At 40.5% G+C, this 16,439-nt stretch overlaps 1 protein-coding gene across 2 annotated transcripts in view; it reads right to left on the bottom strand.

The window, feature by feature from the left end:
• The window catches only part of samd12 (sterile alpha motif domain containing 12), an 88,089-nt gene that overhangs the window by 64,359 nt on the left and 7,291 nt on the right, over positions 1-16,439 (bottom strand). For both annotated transcript variants that reach the window (XM_036516267.1, XM_036516266.1), the window contains exon 2: positions 10,771-10,952. In XM_036516267.1, coding sequence (XP_036372160.1) covers positions 10,771-10,952 — 182 coding nt within the window. The remainder of the gene's footprint in view (positions 1-10,770; positions 10,953-16,439) is intronic.

Below are 16,439 nucleotides of genomic sequence, written 5' to 3'. Positions count from 1 at the left end.
CCCAGCCCCACACAGCCCAGCTCCCTCAGAAACCACAGAGCAAATTCCCATCCCTCTTAACCACAAGAAGCCCAAATATCAATGCCTTTATGCTGTGCTTGCAGTGCAGTTATTGAGCACATTTGTATTTCACACTTTCCTTTTTCTGCAGCACAAAGGACCATTTTCCTCAGAAACCTTGTTGCAGTCTGCAGCGTTCCCCATTAAAACTCATTTCTGTGCTCGTTTAATTGAGCTCTGTGTCTGAAGTCTTTCTTTTGTGCTGGTTGACATCCGATTCCCCATTGAGAAAACTTGAAAGTTCATTTTTTTACGCTTCACTGCTTCCACGAAACAGACGTAAAGACTTTAACACCCTGTCCCCATCAAGTGGAGAGCGTATGCAAATCTGTGCAAAGCAGAGCTGACATTATAGATGAGCACAGACCTACGAGAGATGAGCGCTGTCACAAGAAAAACCTGTGCTGCCCTACAACCAGTATAGACAGAAGACCTTTGGGAGTAAGACATTTGTGTGTGTGTGTGTGTGTGTGTGTTTCTTAGGGAAGGAGGGGGTGGTCTGACTGGCAGGTCCCTGTAGATCAGCTACTGCCAAACAGTGGAATTAACCACAGGAGGAGGAAATCAATAAAAACAATGGCAAAGCACTTTTTTCCAGGCAGTCACAATACTGAAAATGTATTTCTTTAACATTTAAAATTTCAAGCACATGAGAAGAGCGGAGGGAAACTCTGGGGGGGTTGAGTTTAAGCAGAAACCTTTGGGAGCTCATAAGACAGCCCAGCACAACACTGACAGACATTGCACAGGATAAAGGAAAAAAATATGCATTGAAAAATGTTTTTTTTTTTTTTCCCCAAATCAATACACAGACCTTATGTCCTTCGGTAGTTATAATTAGCTGCACTTTCAGGTATGCCAGTGTTACCATAGCAACATACATTGTGAAAACCAATGAGAAATAAATACTGTAATTGACACTAAAAAGGAATCCTAAAAAATCACACCAGTCAAAAACCCAGTGGACTTAGAAAAATGGCACTTGAGCACGAATCAAGACCAGGCTCTCTGTTTTAGGGGGAAGCTTGAAAAAGGGAAATAAGCACCAGAGCAGGATTTAGGTATTCATGTCAATGTCATTTCCCCATTGAGATGAAGGCCCAGAGATGCACCATGCGGACTGGCCATGAAGATAGGCCACAGATAACCTGGTCAACGGTGCTCTCTTCCTCCAGATCTCTCCTGTCCGAAAACCTTCAAACCAATCATGGCTCCAATGGAATGCTCTGCCCCCTCCCTCTCTCTTTGTCTCTTACAGTAATGACATGCAGGAACCGACAATACAGTAATGCAGCTGGGAAGCATTAAAGCCTTGCTCAGCATGAGCAGTGGAGACAGACCCCCCCACAGTCTATATTAAGCACAGTGTATGACATCCCAGTGCAAGAGCTGCTGTCCTCTCCTCTTCACAGTGGATCACACCAATCTATGGAGCAAACACACGCACACTCACGTACATGTACACACAAGCGCTCCCACAAGTACATGAAAATGCGCACACACACACACACACACACACACACACATACAAGCATGCACACACACAGACCCATACACGCATGTGCACACATGTTCGCACACACACTCATGTGCATGGGCACACACAGGCATATAAAGATGTACACACGTATACCGACACAAACACACAAATGCATGGAAGCACGCATGCACACACGCACACACACACACACATCATCCTCATCCATTCTCCCTTACTCACTTTCCTTCCATCACCATTAGTGGCATTTCTTTAAATGGCTTTTTAATTAAGCTCTGTCAAACAACTTAAGCTTGCAGTACTTTCAAAACCAAAGAAATTGAAGATGTACACTGCCAGTTGACCGAATAATGAAAAAGAGAGACAGAGAGGGGGAGAAATTGTTTGGCTTTCAAATTAAAATTTAATTTAACCATCTGTAAAGTAGGCCAGTGAATTTCAATAGAGCCTAAGAACTACTCTTGGCGCTTTGATTCACTGTTGTTGCTGTTCTATATTAAACCCTGCTTTTCCTTTGATACTTGTTTGTATTAAGACTACATTATTCAGCACAATACATTATTTAATTTGGCAGTATTAAAATGTGTGTTTCTAGATCAGAACGCCTCCCATATCATATACAATAACAAAGATGTTTTATATATAGAAAATCTACCAAACAGCCAAATTCCCATCAAGACAGTATTCCTGCTCAAGCTCAGTGTGAAGGGGAGCCTTCAGCTCTCCCTAGAAAATAAGTGTTAATTGTGTTCAACTCTTTTAATTTGTAAGGGAACCAGCCTATTGGCTAAAAAGACACACCTGAGTAATTGAAGATTGATTAGATACAGGTGTGGCTGGAGAGAAGGAGAGAGGCTCATTCTGTCCCTGCTGTTGGTTATACTTTGTATAGGTTGGTTTCTAGTGATGGCGAGATGAAACTTCATGAAGCCTTGAAGCTTTGCAGCCAGATGTGTTGGAAAGTGGTTCATTTCTCGAGGCTTCGAATGCACTCTAGGGACACCTGCTGGTCAACGGAAATATGATACGAGAAAAATTCTTGGCACAGTGACAGCGCCGAGATGTGCGCTAGCCTACGGGTTAGCAAAGGCCTGTTGCATTAATATGCATAGGCCTACACATGAAAGTCATGTCAAATAAAGAAATAGTTCATTTTAAGTACTGTAAAACTTCCAATAATAGCCGAGTCTCCAATAAACGCAGGCCTCTTATAATTGCTGGTATGCGCGACCCTTTCAGTGAAATAAACGCCTGCCTCAAATAAACGCCGGGGAAAATTATATTTATTTTTCGTGACTAGAAAACGAAATGCTTGCAGTAGTCCTGCTTATTTTTTGTGGCTTTTTTTGTGCAGTAGTCCTATTTATTTTTTGTGAAAAGGTAGCCCTATTGCTTTGCCAGGCTATGGAATGCACATGGGTTAAAAAAAAGTTTAGTCTATTCACTGTTTGTTTAGGCTGTTCACTTTTCCTAACTAGAGTATTCCACATCTCCTGAAAACAGACAGCTTTATTCTCAACATGGCTACAAAAAGAAAATACGAGATCAAGTTCAAGCTTGAAGTAATTAAATATGCAGAGCAGAATGCAGGAGAAGCGGCAGCACAGAATTTTGGAGTTGATCTGAGAAGAATTTGAAAATGGAAACAGCAAAAAGAGCTTCTTCTGTCTTCAGACCAAAAGAGAGCTATATGTGCTCTCCCATCATAAATTGCAATGACAATGTTTGACTTACTTTATAAGTGATTCCTGTTTGAGTTGCTGCCAAAGAGCACTGTATAATGTTTGTTGAGTAGGCTACTTGGGGGAAAAAAACATGGTGAATTTTCCTGGTCAGTTCAGCTACCAATAACTTGCAGAAGCCTGAGAGCTTTAGGTGAAATAAATGCAGGTCTCTTAATATCGCCGAGTCTCCAATAGACGACGGTAAAGTTAAGTAATTAAAGCAAATAAACGCCTCTGCATTTATTGGAAGTTTTACAGTTTTTATAGTCAGTGTTATTTTGTAATGAAATTGAAACTGTTCACGTATGATCTAAGTATTAGTCTTTTTTATAGTAATGCAAGGACTTTGGCAATCCCTGCCTATATAATACAATATAATATAATATAAATCATCTGATCAGTGAGTGTTTATCTGGGTAGTGTAAGCCATTCTGACATTGAAGGTTCAAGGCTGAAGTGGACAGAGTGAAAAACATGTTGTAAAATGATCCATGACAACAAAATAACAACATAATATATAGGCTTATGTTGTATTTCATGGAAATCATAGCCTACAAGCTGGAGAAATCAAATCAGAGTTGTCTACACGTTGCTGGCTCCATTCAATCAATATACTATTATCACAAAATCGCATCTCAAAATCTCCAACAACTTCAAACACTGACAACTACGGAAGTCGAGAACGGCCATGCTTGGAATTATTTTTTTAATGCCGTTATCTTGAGATCATGGGTTAATTATTTCGTTATGTTGAGATAACAAGGCTCATTTTCTCAAGATAACGGGTTAATTTATCTCATCATCTTGAGATAACAAACCTCGTTATCACGAGAAAACAAAAAGCCGTTTCCTCTTGTTACTTATAATCAGAGGCGGACACCCTGGCTTCAGAAAGTAAAAGTCCTACCATGTATTTGTTCTAGTCATTCACTAAACAACGTGATTTCACTAATTAGCTCCTCTACCTGGCTGAAGAGTTGTGCTAATTAAATTCAGCTGGTGTAGCACATGGGTGGAACAAATATGTGGCAGAACTTTTACTTTTTGAAGCCAGGGTGTCCACCTCTGCTTATAATGTTTATCAGAGATCAGTAGTGCCATACCAGCATGCATAGATGGCATCTTGACAACTGTAGCAACTGATTTAAGCTGGGAGTACCCATTACTGATCAGTGCATCAGACTGTACTTCAGTCAAGGTCTAACACAGGCAGAAATTGCATTATGTCTGTCTGAAATCAGGTGTGATCAAATGAACCAGACACTCATTTTCGAGTTCTCCATAATTATCCCATGATCTTGAGAAAACAAAAATCATTTTCTCGTGATAAATTATCTTGTTATCTCGAGAAAGCGGCCTTTTGTTTTCTCAAGATAATGAAATAATTTACTCATAATCTCTCGATAACGGCATTAAAAAATAATTACAAGCACGGCCGTTCTCAGCCTCCGTAGACAACAACCCATGCATTTGAGAGAAATAGTCGACACGTTGCGCTCAAATTGAAACTTTTCTTGAAGCAGTGGTTAAAATAGGCCTTGAATGTCACTGGGGACGTCATTTCACCAAAACAATACAAGCCTCGATACGGAGTCCGACAGAACGTGCTTCATGTTTTTGACACAAGCTTCGAAGCCTTGGTTTCAAGGGTAACACCACTATTGTTTTGTATGTTTGGATTTAAAAATAAATGCATTGTTTCTTTTAATGTTTGTTCCTTTCTGCTCATTTATGGGAGAAATGTCAGCCAACTTCTCTACACTCAGGTCTTGTCCACTCCCTAGGAACAGGCTCACAATGTCCCACAGACAAACCGGCGGACAGACATTCAAAATCACTGCTTTCTTTAGATCATCTCTCTGCATGCAGCTGTAGTAAAGGCTCACTGGTATTTATGAATTCCTTTATTTCTTGCATCATTCAAGGCAATACAAATCATTCAAGGCAACACAAATTCTCAATCACACAGAGATGCACGTAAGTGTTAAGTGGGGGACATGGAGAGCTGGTCTTTGATTGGTTGAGAGGGTGGGAAGGTGAAGAAAGAAGTTTCCATGCCCAGAGACAGGGTGGGGTAGCTCCTGTCCTGCAGTCCTTCCCAGAGGTCCCTGGTGTTGTTTCTGCCCCTCTATTACTTTATTAAGATTGTCATGTAGATGAAAAGGCTAAACTGCCTCTGGCCAATGGAAAGTCACCTTTAAAACGTGCCAAAGCCCCATACTCAGAGGCATGCAATTTTCACAAGTGTTGTCAAAGCGCAGACTCTAGCCCCTGTGATGCAGTTCTGACCTCTAGAGGCATTATGTTGCTTCTGCATCGCGTCAATGCAGACAGAGGTACATATGACAGACCAGATACCCTCGGGACAGAGGTAATAAAGAACTCCCACGTGTCTACACCCGCGAATGCTTTGGGGAACCACCTGGGAATTCTCTGCAGGAATGCTGTTTGGCAGACCTCATTTGAAGGGGGCAGTCTTTCTGCAAATGCAGGACAGTGGCGTTCTTTTAAATCAATCAAAAAGGCTTTTCATCACTTCAATGAAAAACAACCAGGTGCTAGAGACATCTGAATGGGAATTACCACTCAGTCTAGTGATACAGGTGGTCACAGATGACCTATTTTTGACCCTCTACCCCCCAGGGGAAGGTTTTTGTTGTGTTTCAAAGCTGACATGCTGGGCTATCAGCATCATTTCTCTGGTCTGGATCTGGCGCAGTCCTTAATTGTATTTTGCAACCTTGACGTTTGAATTTGCTGAAAATTTCACATTGCATCGACCATTGGCTAAGGCATACATGACAGTTGAATACTAAGTCTTAGGAAAATCCCATGAGCAAAGCAATCAGCATTAAACTTAAATGTCAGTTGCCCCCGTGAGCATATCAATGCAGATATAAACTAACCTATGCTTGGAATACCAATAGCCCCATATGTACATCATTAAATATGAGGTCTCAGCAAAGAATATATGCAAAATAAAGATTCCAGAGCACTTAATTTTTTTTTATAAAAAAGAGATCTTTTCCTGCTTCTAAATGCATACTGTGGGAAGGTATGAAGATTTTTCTTGATTTGCTGTTGGTTTATAAGTGAAATGCCAGACAAAGATTCAGGAGGAGAATTTCCAGACAACGCCTCTGCAATTAACCAAACCTAGACAAACTGGTCCCATCCAGAATAATAAAAATCCCACTTAGCACTTGCTTTCCATGTCAGCTGGTCACGGCATTCCCTCCTCCACCCTTCCCCCCCTCCACCTTACTTTCCCCTGTTTATGATGTCTACATGGGGGGGTCAACAACCTCAGCCCACATCCAGGTGTGATCCCTCCATCAGACTCCAAGCCAAATGTAAGTGCTATTATACCCAGCCTTCACACTTTGTATTGTATGGAAATTCATATCTACTGAATGGCTGTAAAGGTTTCCTCTAGCTGTCCTGCAAAATCCCATAGGGTGACAGCGTTCCATGGCGCAAGTACTCATGATCATATGCTATAACCTATAATAAACAGGCTGAGAATTCATGATTTAAATACAGTTTTACCTTGGATATCAGTTCTGATGTTTGAGATATTTTGAAATATGACACACCCAAAACCCCTGTTCAGTGTGAAGAATAACAGCGAGAAGGTTAGGTGAGGATGCGACAGGGATGAGCGCATGGGTCTAACACTGGGACCCCAACAGTGGGTCTCCAACAGGAATCCACACTGATGTTTCAGCCAAACTTTAAAGCGGCAAGAACAAACAATGCACTGGTGTTGGCCTAGAAAGGGTGGAGGCCCCTTGCCCTGTGCTCTCAATGCTGTCCATCTGACCTCTCGGGCTGATTGATTGACTGGCCTGCTGAGAGGACGGGGGAGAAGCCGGTCAGGTCATCAATCAATTGGCTCTGCCTCTAACACACTAATCAATGAAGAGGGCCAGGAGAAGGACAATTTATTCCAGTGCTCTTGGGTGCTGAAAATCTTAGGTCTATTACCCCAAACTGCAATGTATTATGTACTTCACTTCACTGACTTATGAATTGAAGAAGTGCCAATTTTTTTATTCCTGTTGAACTTTTTCCATTATCCCTTAACTGATGAATTTATAATGTTTCATATGTTTTGGAAAAAGCAACACTCAGTTTTGTTCTCCATGATGTCAAAAAGTATTGAAAAAGTAATACTTGCTCAATTTAATTTTCAAATTTCAACAATCATTGAACACAGGGATTTTATCCCAATTTATATGCAGTCAATATACATTTACTGCACTAAATGATACAAAATAACACTGAAGACTTTCTACTCAATCTAACCACAACGTCCTTTCAGTTCAACAGAAGAAGCCATGTAATAAGTGAACACTTAATGCATCCTTCAGTTCACTGTTCAAGGAGAAACTGTATAACAGGGACAATGACTATGGCTCTTGGTTTCATTTTAAAGCACTGTGAAAAGTCTATTTGTCCACATAGTTTACACACACGCTGTGCACCCTTTTCTGAAAATACAGCCTTCAGGCTGATCTGTTACCATTTTAGTCAGAAATTTTGAAACACAATCCTAATGTTAGCAACTCATTGATACACAGTGCCACCTGGTGTATAAATTCAGAAACAGCATACTTCTCCTGCTTTGAATGGCAAGTGTTGATGCCCTAGGGATATTGGTGAGAGCAGAACTGGTGAACACCAGTCTGGTGCCAAGAGAGATCAGATGGATATGACCTAGCAGGGGGGATGGTAGATGACACATGTGTTCATATGTAGTCCACGTGTTTTTATAAACAAAAGAGATTTTAATGTAAAGTAACAGGACTGATGAGCTACATTAGGAAAGCTCGTTAGATAAGAATTTCAGGGCATAAGTGAGACCTTGTCTTAATTATCCCAATCTACTTAGCAGGAGGGACTAAACATAAAATGAACAGAAGTTTTGTATGATTGTAAAAATGACAAAAGCAGGGCTGTGTGTGTTTGCATCTTTATGTGTGGGTATGAATTGGGCCTGTATGTGTGTGTGTCTGCATGTGTTTGTGTGTGTTTATGTGATTACGTTCACTTGTATGTGTGTGTGTATGTGAGTGTGTGACTGTGTGTGAGTGTATGTGTGTGAATGAATGTGTGTGCGCATGTGCGTGCCTGTGTGTGTGTGTGTGTGTCTCCGTGTGTGTCTCTCTGCAGCCCCTGCAAGGCAGGGTAATTGCTGTGCATGTTGGTGTTGCCTGGCTGAGAGGGATTGTCATTGGTGTCATGTTGTCTGTGCGTGTCTGAGACACTGAGCCCTGGTGTCGCTCTCCTATCTCTGCAGCGCTGTTAATTAACTGCTCCAGCGCCGCAGCGTGCCTCGCGTCTCCCATTGTCTCAGCGCTACAGCTCAGCAGCCAGCTAAGCCTCCATGTTAATTATTTCAGCTCCAGACGTGATATGGGTGTCTAAGTGGACTGCCGTGGAGCACGCTCAGAGAATGAATAATCATTAAAAAAAGGACCATGGTTAAAATTAGATCTATTAACTGTGTAGACAGTGCTGGCCAAATCAAAGACTTTATGTAATGCTTTCTAATACACTTGGTTTTGTGACTCACTAACGGTGGACAATAAAGCTATTTTCTTTTGTCTGGATTTCAAAAAAAGTAATCCAAACAGCACATTATACGTGTCTTTCACAATGGTGAAATGAATACCCTAGGAGCAGGTTCACATACTCTCTGTCTCATACAAACACACATCCATACACATACCAAAAACTGCACACACACACACCACACAGCCACACACACACACACTCACATACACAGTCATACACACACACAAAATTAATTGCTATCCTCGGGCAAACTGACTAACCAAACCTGCTGCAAAATGATTAATTTGAGCAATTTTTGAATGCAATATCCCATTACACTGTAACATGGCTGTCTTTGGGGTGTAACAGTTCATTTGCACTTTTGTGAATGCAACATCCTATTATGCTGTAACATGGCTGTCTGTGGTGCAAAACAGTTCATTTACACTTTCGTGAATGCAACATCCCATTATGCTGTAACATGGCGTGTTTGTGCCATGTTTGTGGCGTGTAACAGTTCTTTTGCACAGTACTGTGAATGAATCGTATTATACTGTAACACAGCTGTCTGTGCTGCTGTGAAATTGTTGATCTGAAAGATTCTGTGAATGCATCCTGTTACAGTGTAACACAACTGATTGTGGTGCTGTGTGATTGTTAATATGCACATTTCTGAGAATGCATCGCATTACAATAACATAGCTGTCTGTGCTATTGCACCCATTGCCTTGGATCCACTGGAACCTGAATGAAAACAACATAAGAAATAATCAAGTAAAAATAAAAAATAAAAATAAACAAGTCTTTCCATTTTGTGGAAGCCAGACAAGCAATTTTGGTAGGCATGGCTGCAATGCACAGGTGAACTGCAGCAGTCTTCCACTGCAAAGCATAGGACACTAATGCATTGTGAAAGCTCACCTGTGTGGTCCAAGCTAATTCTATATTAGTGGAGAGAGGTTTCTCAGCTGCAAAGATGAGTGTCAACAGATGGCATGTTTGCCTTCTTCCTGACCGTGATGGCATTCGTTTTCATGAATACATATACTTGAACTTTGATTGCAAACTGCTGACCATTAACATTCAATGTTACAATTATTTCTGACATTTGTAATATTATTAGTTGTTTGAGATTCCCAAACTTTGTGCTGGCTGGTTCCTTGAAGTTCATTCTTTAGTTTTCATTTAACTAACACGTTTACTGATGACAGTTTTCAGCCATCAACTAACCTGAAAGTACAGACCCAATAAGAAAGATTTTTTTTGTATAACTCCAACAGTATATATTCCCTCTGTTATGACAGCATAACAAGAGATGTTGGTGTAAACTGACCCCTCCCCAGTGATGGTCACCTGTGGCAATAAACTGTGGCAATTCTATGTACTTTGGTATCAAAAAATATGTGCTGCTTCCAGTTAGCACAGGCAATTAAAAAAACAATAAGAAGAATCACTATCTCAGCTTCATTTCACCCAATGTGGTAAGAGATCACTGTTTACCATGATCCCAAAACTTTTAAATCCAAAAACTATTAACTAAATCAGTTTTTTACATGATTACAAGTAAATCAGTATTACAAATCTTACAATTATCCTCTATAGCCCCTAACCCCAATTATAACTAAGAAAAATTCAAGATGGCTGTATTTTACACTACGGAATATGGACTACGACAACTACCAATGACCAGGTAGCAATCTGAAAATTATGTGCATGTATATCTGTGTCTTTTAATAGTTTCAAATTGTTGACTATTTGCTCTCAGCTATCACAGATTATCCTGCTGTGATTTTTATTTATTTTTTTTTGTGTACTTAGTTGTGGGATTAAATACTTTGTGCGGCACCATGTAAAACTCACATATGTGGAGACAGTCACATAGTAGTGGACCACTAGTTTCACATACTCATTCTGCTGCAGTGTTCTTACCCGTGAAACTTCGATATCTGAGGGCTGCTGCTCTTTGGGGCTCTGCCTCTGGCCCTGGAAGGTAGTGCTGTTATCGTCCTGCACAGGACCTTGATCAACAGACTCCTCCTCCAGGTGCGAGGTCACTTCCTCTGTGCACACCTGGTGATCTATCCCATTCTGACTGAGGTTGCAATGGACAGCTGTGGAACACAGAGAAATTGTCACATTTCACCAGCCAAAGTCACACAGCTGAGGGTTGCATTTAAACAACCAAGAAATCAACTTAAACAGCTGAATGGCCACGTTTAAACAACAAAACAGTAACATTTAAACAGATGAACGGACTTAAATAAACACTCACACTTAAACAACTGAACACACACATTTAAATAGCCAAACAGCCACACTACAACAACTACAGAGTAACGCTTTTAACAGCTAAGTGGATACATTTTTAAACAGTCAGTCACACTTAAAGAATTGAACACACATTTAAACAACCAACAGTCACATTTAAACACCAGAACAGGCACACTTAAATAAACCAAACAGTCACACTAAAACAACTAAAGAGTTACACTTAAACATCCAAATGGTCACTGATTTGGAGCTAAATGGTCACAAAGAGCTGCAGTCACACTTAAGAGACCCCAGAGGTCACACTTAAACAACCAAACAGTCACACTTAAACAGCTGAATGGTGACATTTCAACCACTGTGGTCATGGGTTATTCCAGGACTGAAAAAGAGAGGTTGCCTCAAGCTATTGTGTACACATGTCACACAAGAGGTACTGGATTCAGGTTGGGTACCCTACTTGAGAGAACAGTGGCTGTGCCAAACCTGGGACTTGAACCTGTGCCCCTCTATACCAGACACTGCTGGGTGACACCATCTGCCATTTTTTTCACACTAACAACTGATGCAGACTGAATTTACCGCTGACCTCCAGAAGACATACTTCTGCTGTGTTTTAGCACCAAAGGTAACACAGCTTAGTTCTGACTCTGTCAGAAGGTTATGGGATTGTATTATTGCGTTAGTATGACAATGCTTTTTAGACTGACTGCATGAATGTTGGAGGCTTCCAAACAGAAGTGCTGTAATTATTTCACTAGGGGGCAATAGAGTACAAGTCATAAAAAGAAGACAAACTGTCATCACTGGGAGTAAAATGCATTAAAATAATTACAACATATTAAGCCCCGCTCTTTACCGTCATATACTGCTCTCATAGTGGGAAGCTCAAAGTATTAAACCATCAATTACTCAGAGTCAAAATACAGGCACTTACAAATCCCAGTATTGCAACAGCTATATCACATTCACCATTTTAACCTAAACTAGCAAAATAGGGATTGTTTTCTATAAAACAAAAGTATTCTTTCTATTGTTTTTATGCCCCACTGGGCCCAAGAGAGTGTTTCCTCTCCTAGGATCTCTCACCATAACCACTGCAGTAAAGTTTATGAACAAAGACAGCTTCTTACCACGAAACATATTTTTCTTTTATTATAACCTTGTGCTCTGACCTCATCCTTTCTAACAGGGGAGAAGAACTCAGAAAGTGGGGAATGGTGACTGCTAGACCATGGTCTATGTGCTGTTCTTCCTGAGGGCTTACAAGAATTGCTTTCAAGAAGATACAAAACGTAAAATTTCCTCATAGCTAGGCTGGAAGGCATGTGCAAGAACTTGACACACTTGCAGGGCAACCTAGATCTCAAGGAGTCCAATCATCTCTTCTGGTTTTGACCCTCAGCTGATCAGGAAGTAAAACTGCACTTAAGTCTCAGCCATTCTCAGACTGGTATCCTTGTTAATATCATCAGCCATAACAATTATAGGTTGTTAAGCACAGGCTGGCATGGAGAGGTGCTTATGCAATCCTTTAATAAGCCTGCAAGACAATGGTGAGAATGGCAGAATAACTGCAGCACAGCAACTGTTAGATCATGGTGTTCTTTTAGCTGATTTTGAGAATAATTAAACACCCGGAGACATATCACAGAGATGTCATATCAGACAACAAAAACAAATAGGGATGCAGAGTATGCTTCTTCTCTCTCTCCATCTCTCTTTCCCTCTCCCTCCAGTGCAACACCAGGGTAGTGATATTAAATCACCCTGCATTGGGGAAATATATCCAAAATGAAGTGGGTCTAGGTAGCAGAGAAAGAGATGGAGAGAGAGTGAGCACTCCGGTGTGTGTGTGTGTGTGTGTGTGTGTGTGTGCATGGGTATGTGTGTGTGTGTGTGTGTGTGTGTGTGTGCATGTGTGTGTTGGGCGGGGTCCAGGCCTTTTTTCTTCTATAAAGGTTATAAATATCAGGCCTGATCCTCCCCCTTCTGCTGTGACAACAGCACAAGGAGAACAGCAGTGGGTGACAGGGTGTGTGTGCCCCCTACCTCCTCCTCCCCAAACAATAGCTCCCTGACACACAGCACAGTTCCTCATAAACCTGAGACACCGCACTCTTCCTCTTAAACCTGACACACAGCACTGTTCTTAACCTGGAGACATGTCACTGCTCCTTAAACCTGAAACACTACATTCTTCCTCTGAAGCAGGAGACACAGCACTGTTCCTCTTAAATCAGAGACACAGCACTGTTCCTGTTCATGCAGCTGTCTTTGTATCATGTTGCAATTATTCCATTATCCATATCATATCTGGAATTGCATTACTTTATTACATCAATTTTTTAGCAGATTCAATTACAGTACAACTTCTAAAGCTCTTATTTTTACATATTATTCATTTATACAGTAAGGTAATTACTGAAGCAATTTAAGTTCAGTTCCCTCTGCCCAAGAGTGAAATAACAGAGCTTCGCATGAGAATCAAACTTGCAACCCATAACCTACTGTCCTGCACAATGCTCACTATACTACACTGCAACACCTTTAATATACTTACATTTGTATTGATACTACCATGTCATGTTCTTAATTTGTATTATTTCCGTGTCACTTCTTCTCATGTTGCCCCAAAGACACATTAGAATAGTGTGGATAGTGTTGCTAAGGGTACTGATCTAATGTAATGATTCATTCATTAATGTCAACACATCTTGCCATGCAAGGTTTAGCATCTAATCATATAACAAGGGAAACCAGACAGATGGCTGTAAAAAAAAGCAGCATAGTAGTGTGTATCAAGCTAGATTGAATTTTACTGATTTACTGTCTCAGTTTTATAACTGATTTCCAGATCTGTAACATCACTGCATGTGTCTCTGTGGAGAGCACCCACACCCACAGAACAACCAAAAGAACGACGATTGTTTCTGCTGATGATGGTGCATTTATTCTCCAGCCTCTATATTCCCTCAATCTCTGCTCTCGGCAAAGAGTATTTTTAGTCCGATTGTGCATATTCATAGCCATGTGATGCAAATGAGTGATCCATATTTCCTGAAATAAAGCTGGGAACAGAGGTGCCGTCTCTGAGCAGAAGGCGTTGTTTATTCATGCATGCTCAGAGAGACTGACTCAGCTGTTTCCCTAACACTACAGATGGGACTGATTCTCAGGATACTCCTTTCCAGCAAAAATAAACCACCTTCCACATCTGTTTATTTGTTTCAAAAATGATTTTGGTTCTTTCGATAAAGTGATCAATGTGACTTGAAATGACAATGTGAATGAAATTATATTTAGACTACAGTATGACATGTAAAGCACATGATCAGAAAAAAAGAGTTAAGTATATTTTCTCTATTATGTCATGTTTTCATGCCTATTAAAATTTCATGTTTTTAATGCCAAAACCCATTACATTTTTCTTAGTTTCATTTAGACATGATAGCCCACAGCATCAATATTTCTGAATATTAATTTAAAACAGACAAGCTAAAACACCTTGGTTGTGTACGTTTAGCCACCCTTTATAATAGGAGTTGTAATTGTGCTCAGGTCTAACCATTCACCTTCCAAATCATGCCTATGCTAATTAATGTCACCTGTGACCAATTAAAGTGATTCTGATTAGGTCAAGATAAAATCAGCTGCTCCTTTAGGTTTTCTCAGCGGGTTTCCTTGGCTGCATCCGAATACAATCCGAATGCAATCTGAAGCGTATCAATATCCGAAACGCTTATGAGGTCATTGAAGGCGTAGTCAACTTGGTTAAGCTAACAAATAAATTGGCTTGTTACGTAACTTTAGCTTTTCATTTTACCTCAGGCTGACAGTCAGCTAAGTAAAGCAGGCTGATTTTTAAAACATGTAAACATGTAAACATTTGGGTCAAAGGACAGGTAAGATGGCGGTGGAGTAGGTCTGAATTGTGTCCTTACTACTTGCTCGCTTACCCATAGAATGTACTGCAGTAACAGTTGGGTAGTACGTTCCTAACCAATGTTAGTGCATACTGAGTGCATACCAAAACGTCTCCAGACATGAAAACTTGAAAAGTACAGATCAGGAGATACAGATATATTTCTAAAAATATACCAAAGGCGTACCAAAGCTAAAAATCTAACTTGTCTTTATTATTAGCCTTTAAGACACCAAAGACAATCATTTTTTTTAAAGGGTCTGTAGACTTTCTATATCCATTGTGTATATATGTGTATGTGTGCATATATAACAGTATGTATGTCTGGTTTTGCTTCAAAGGACTAGGAGTTTCCCCTCGATTACAGCGTCAGCCATCCTATTCATCTCTATGTAAAACAGAAATGAGGTCTCTCGGATGGCATAGTATGGACAATGCACTGCTCGGGGCTTGTAATCTGCTGCGCCACAGTGACACACACCTTGCATTTGGTCTTTGTTTTGTCTTACACCACAGCCAATACTGTCACTGCCACTATCCTGTATGTCAGGCCATTAAAGGATCCTCCCTACACTCTCCACACCCTTAATGACTGAGCAGTATTCAGCTGATACTTCCCTTGTACTGCACATTTACTGAAGAGAAAGTACCTAATGCAATATGGGGATCCGTTTCAGTAATACAGGGTGGCTACAATGCCTACAGCCCACATAGCTAGCCTAATCAACAGAACATCCCCATCGGAAATATTCCATTTTGCAGCTTTCTATTCAAAAGATGTGCTTTTCAGCAAAATAATTTTTTTTCGTCAATGAGAACAAATCTAAACCAAACCAATATGAATTTAATTTAGGGAAGAGTACATCTATTCAATTAAGTTTCTTGATTCATGTCTCTATTCGTATTACCAGCAGGGAACACAGCTTCATATACTGATATAATAAATGTAATGAGTCAAATTCATTGCAACGACTAAGGTACTGTATGCAGTTTAGAACAATAATGTAATCACAATGACTGGTGACAACTATGTTTGTTTGTTACTGAATAGTTGAACATTTGCATATAACTATGAATGTTGAAGCTGCACTTATGTATAGACCACACAGTCTCTGCTCCTCCATGCTGCAGGTGAGAGGGAACACAGCTTGTCTGCCCTAAGAAATTCATAGAACAGCTATCCTATGAGCAGGGGGAAGGCCCAGGGGCATCTTATGCATGGTTGCTAAACTATTAATTGGTCTCCCTGGAAATGAAACAGTTAATTGGTCTGTCTCTGCTTGACACACCACAGCTGTTCAATCGTGGGCGTGGCCTGAGAGACAGTCTGACTCATTCTCCTGACTCCTCGTTCATATGCAAATTGCTGCCTTCGGTGATGTTGATTGGATGGGATTAAGAGGCA

This window comes from Megalops cyprinoides, chromosome 21, assembly GCF_013368585.1.
Source record: "Megalops cyprinoides isolate fMegCyp1 chromosome 21, fMegCyp1.pri, whole genome shotgun sequence".
Classification (NCBI taxonomy): domain Eukaryota; kingdom Metazoa; phylum Chordata; class Actinopteri; order Elopiformes; family Megalopidae; genus Megalops; species Megalops cyprinoides.
Note: the sequence above shows the minus strand (reverse complement) of the source record. Positions and strands in the feature narration are given on the sequence as shown.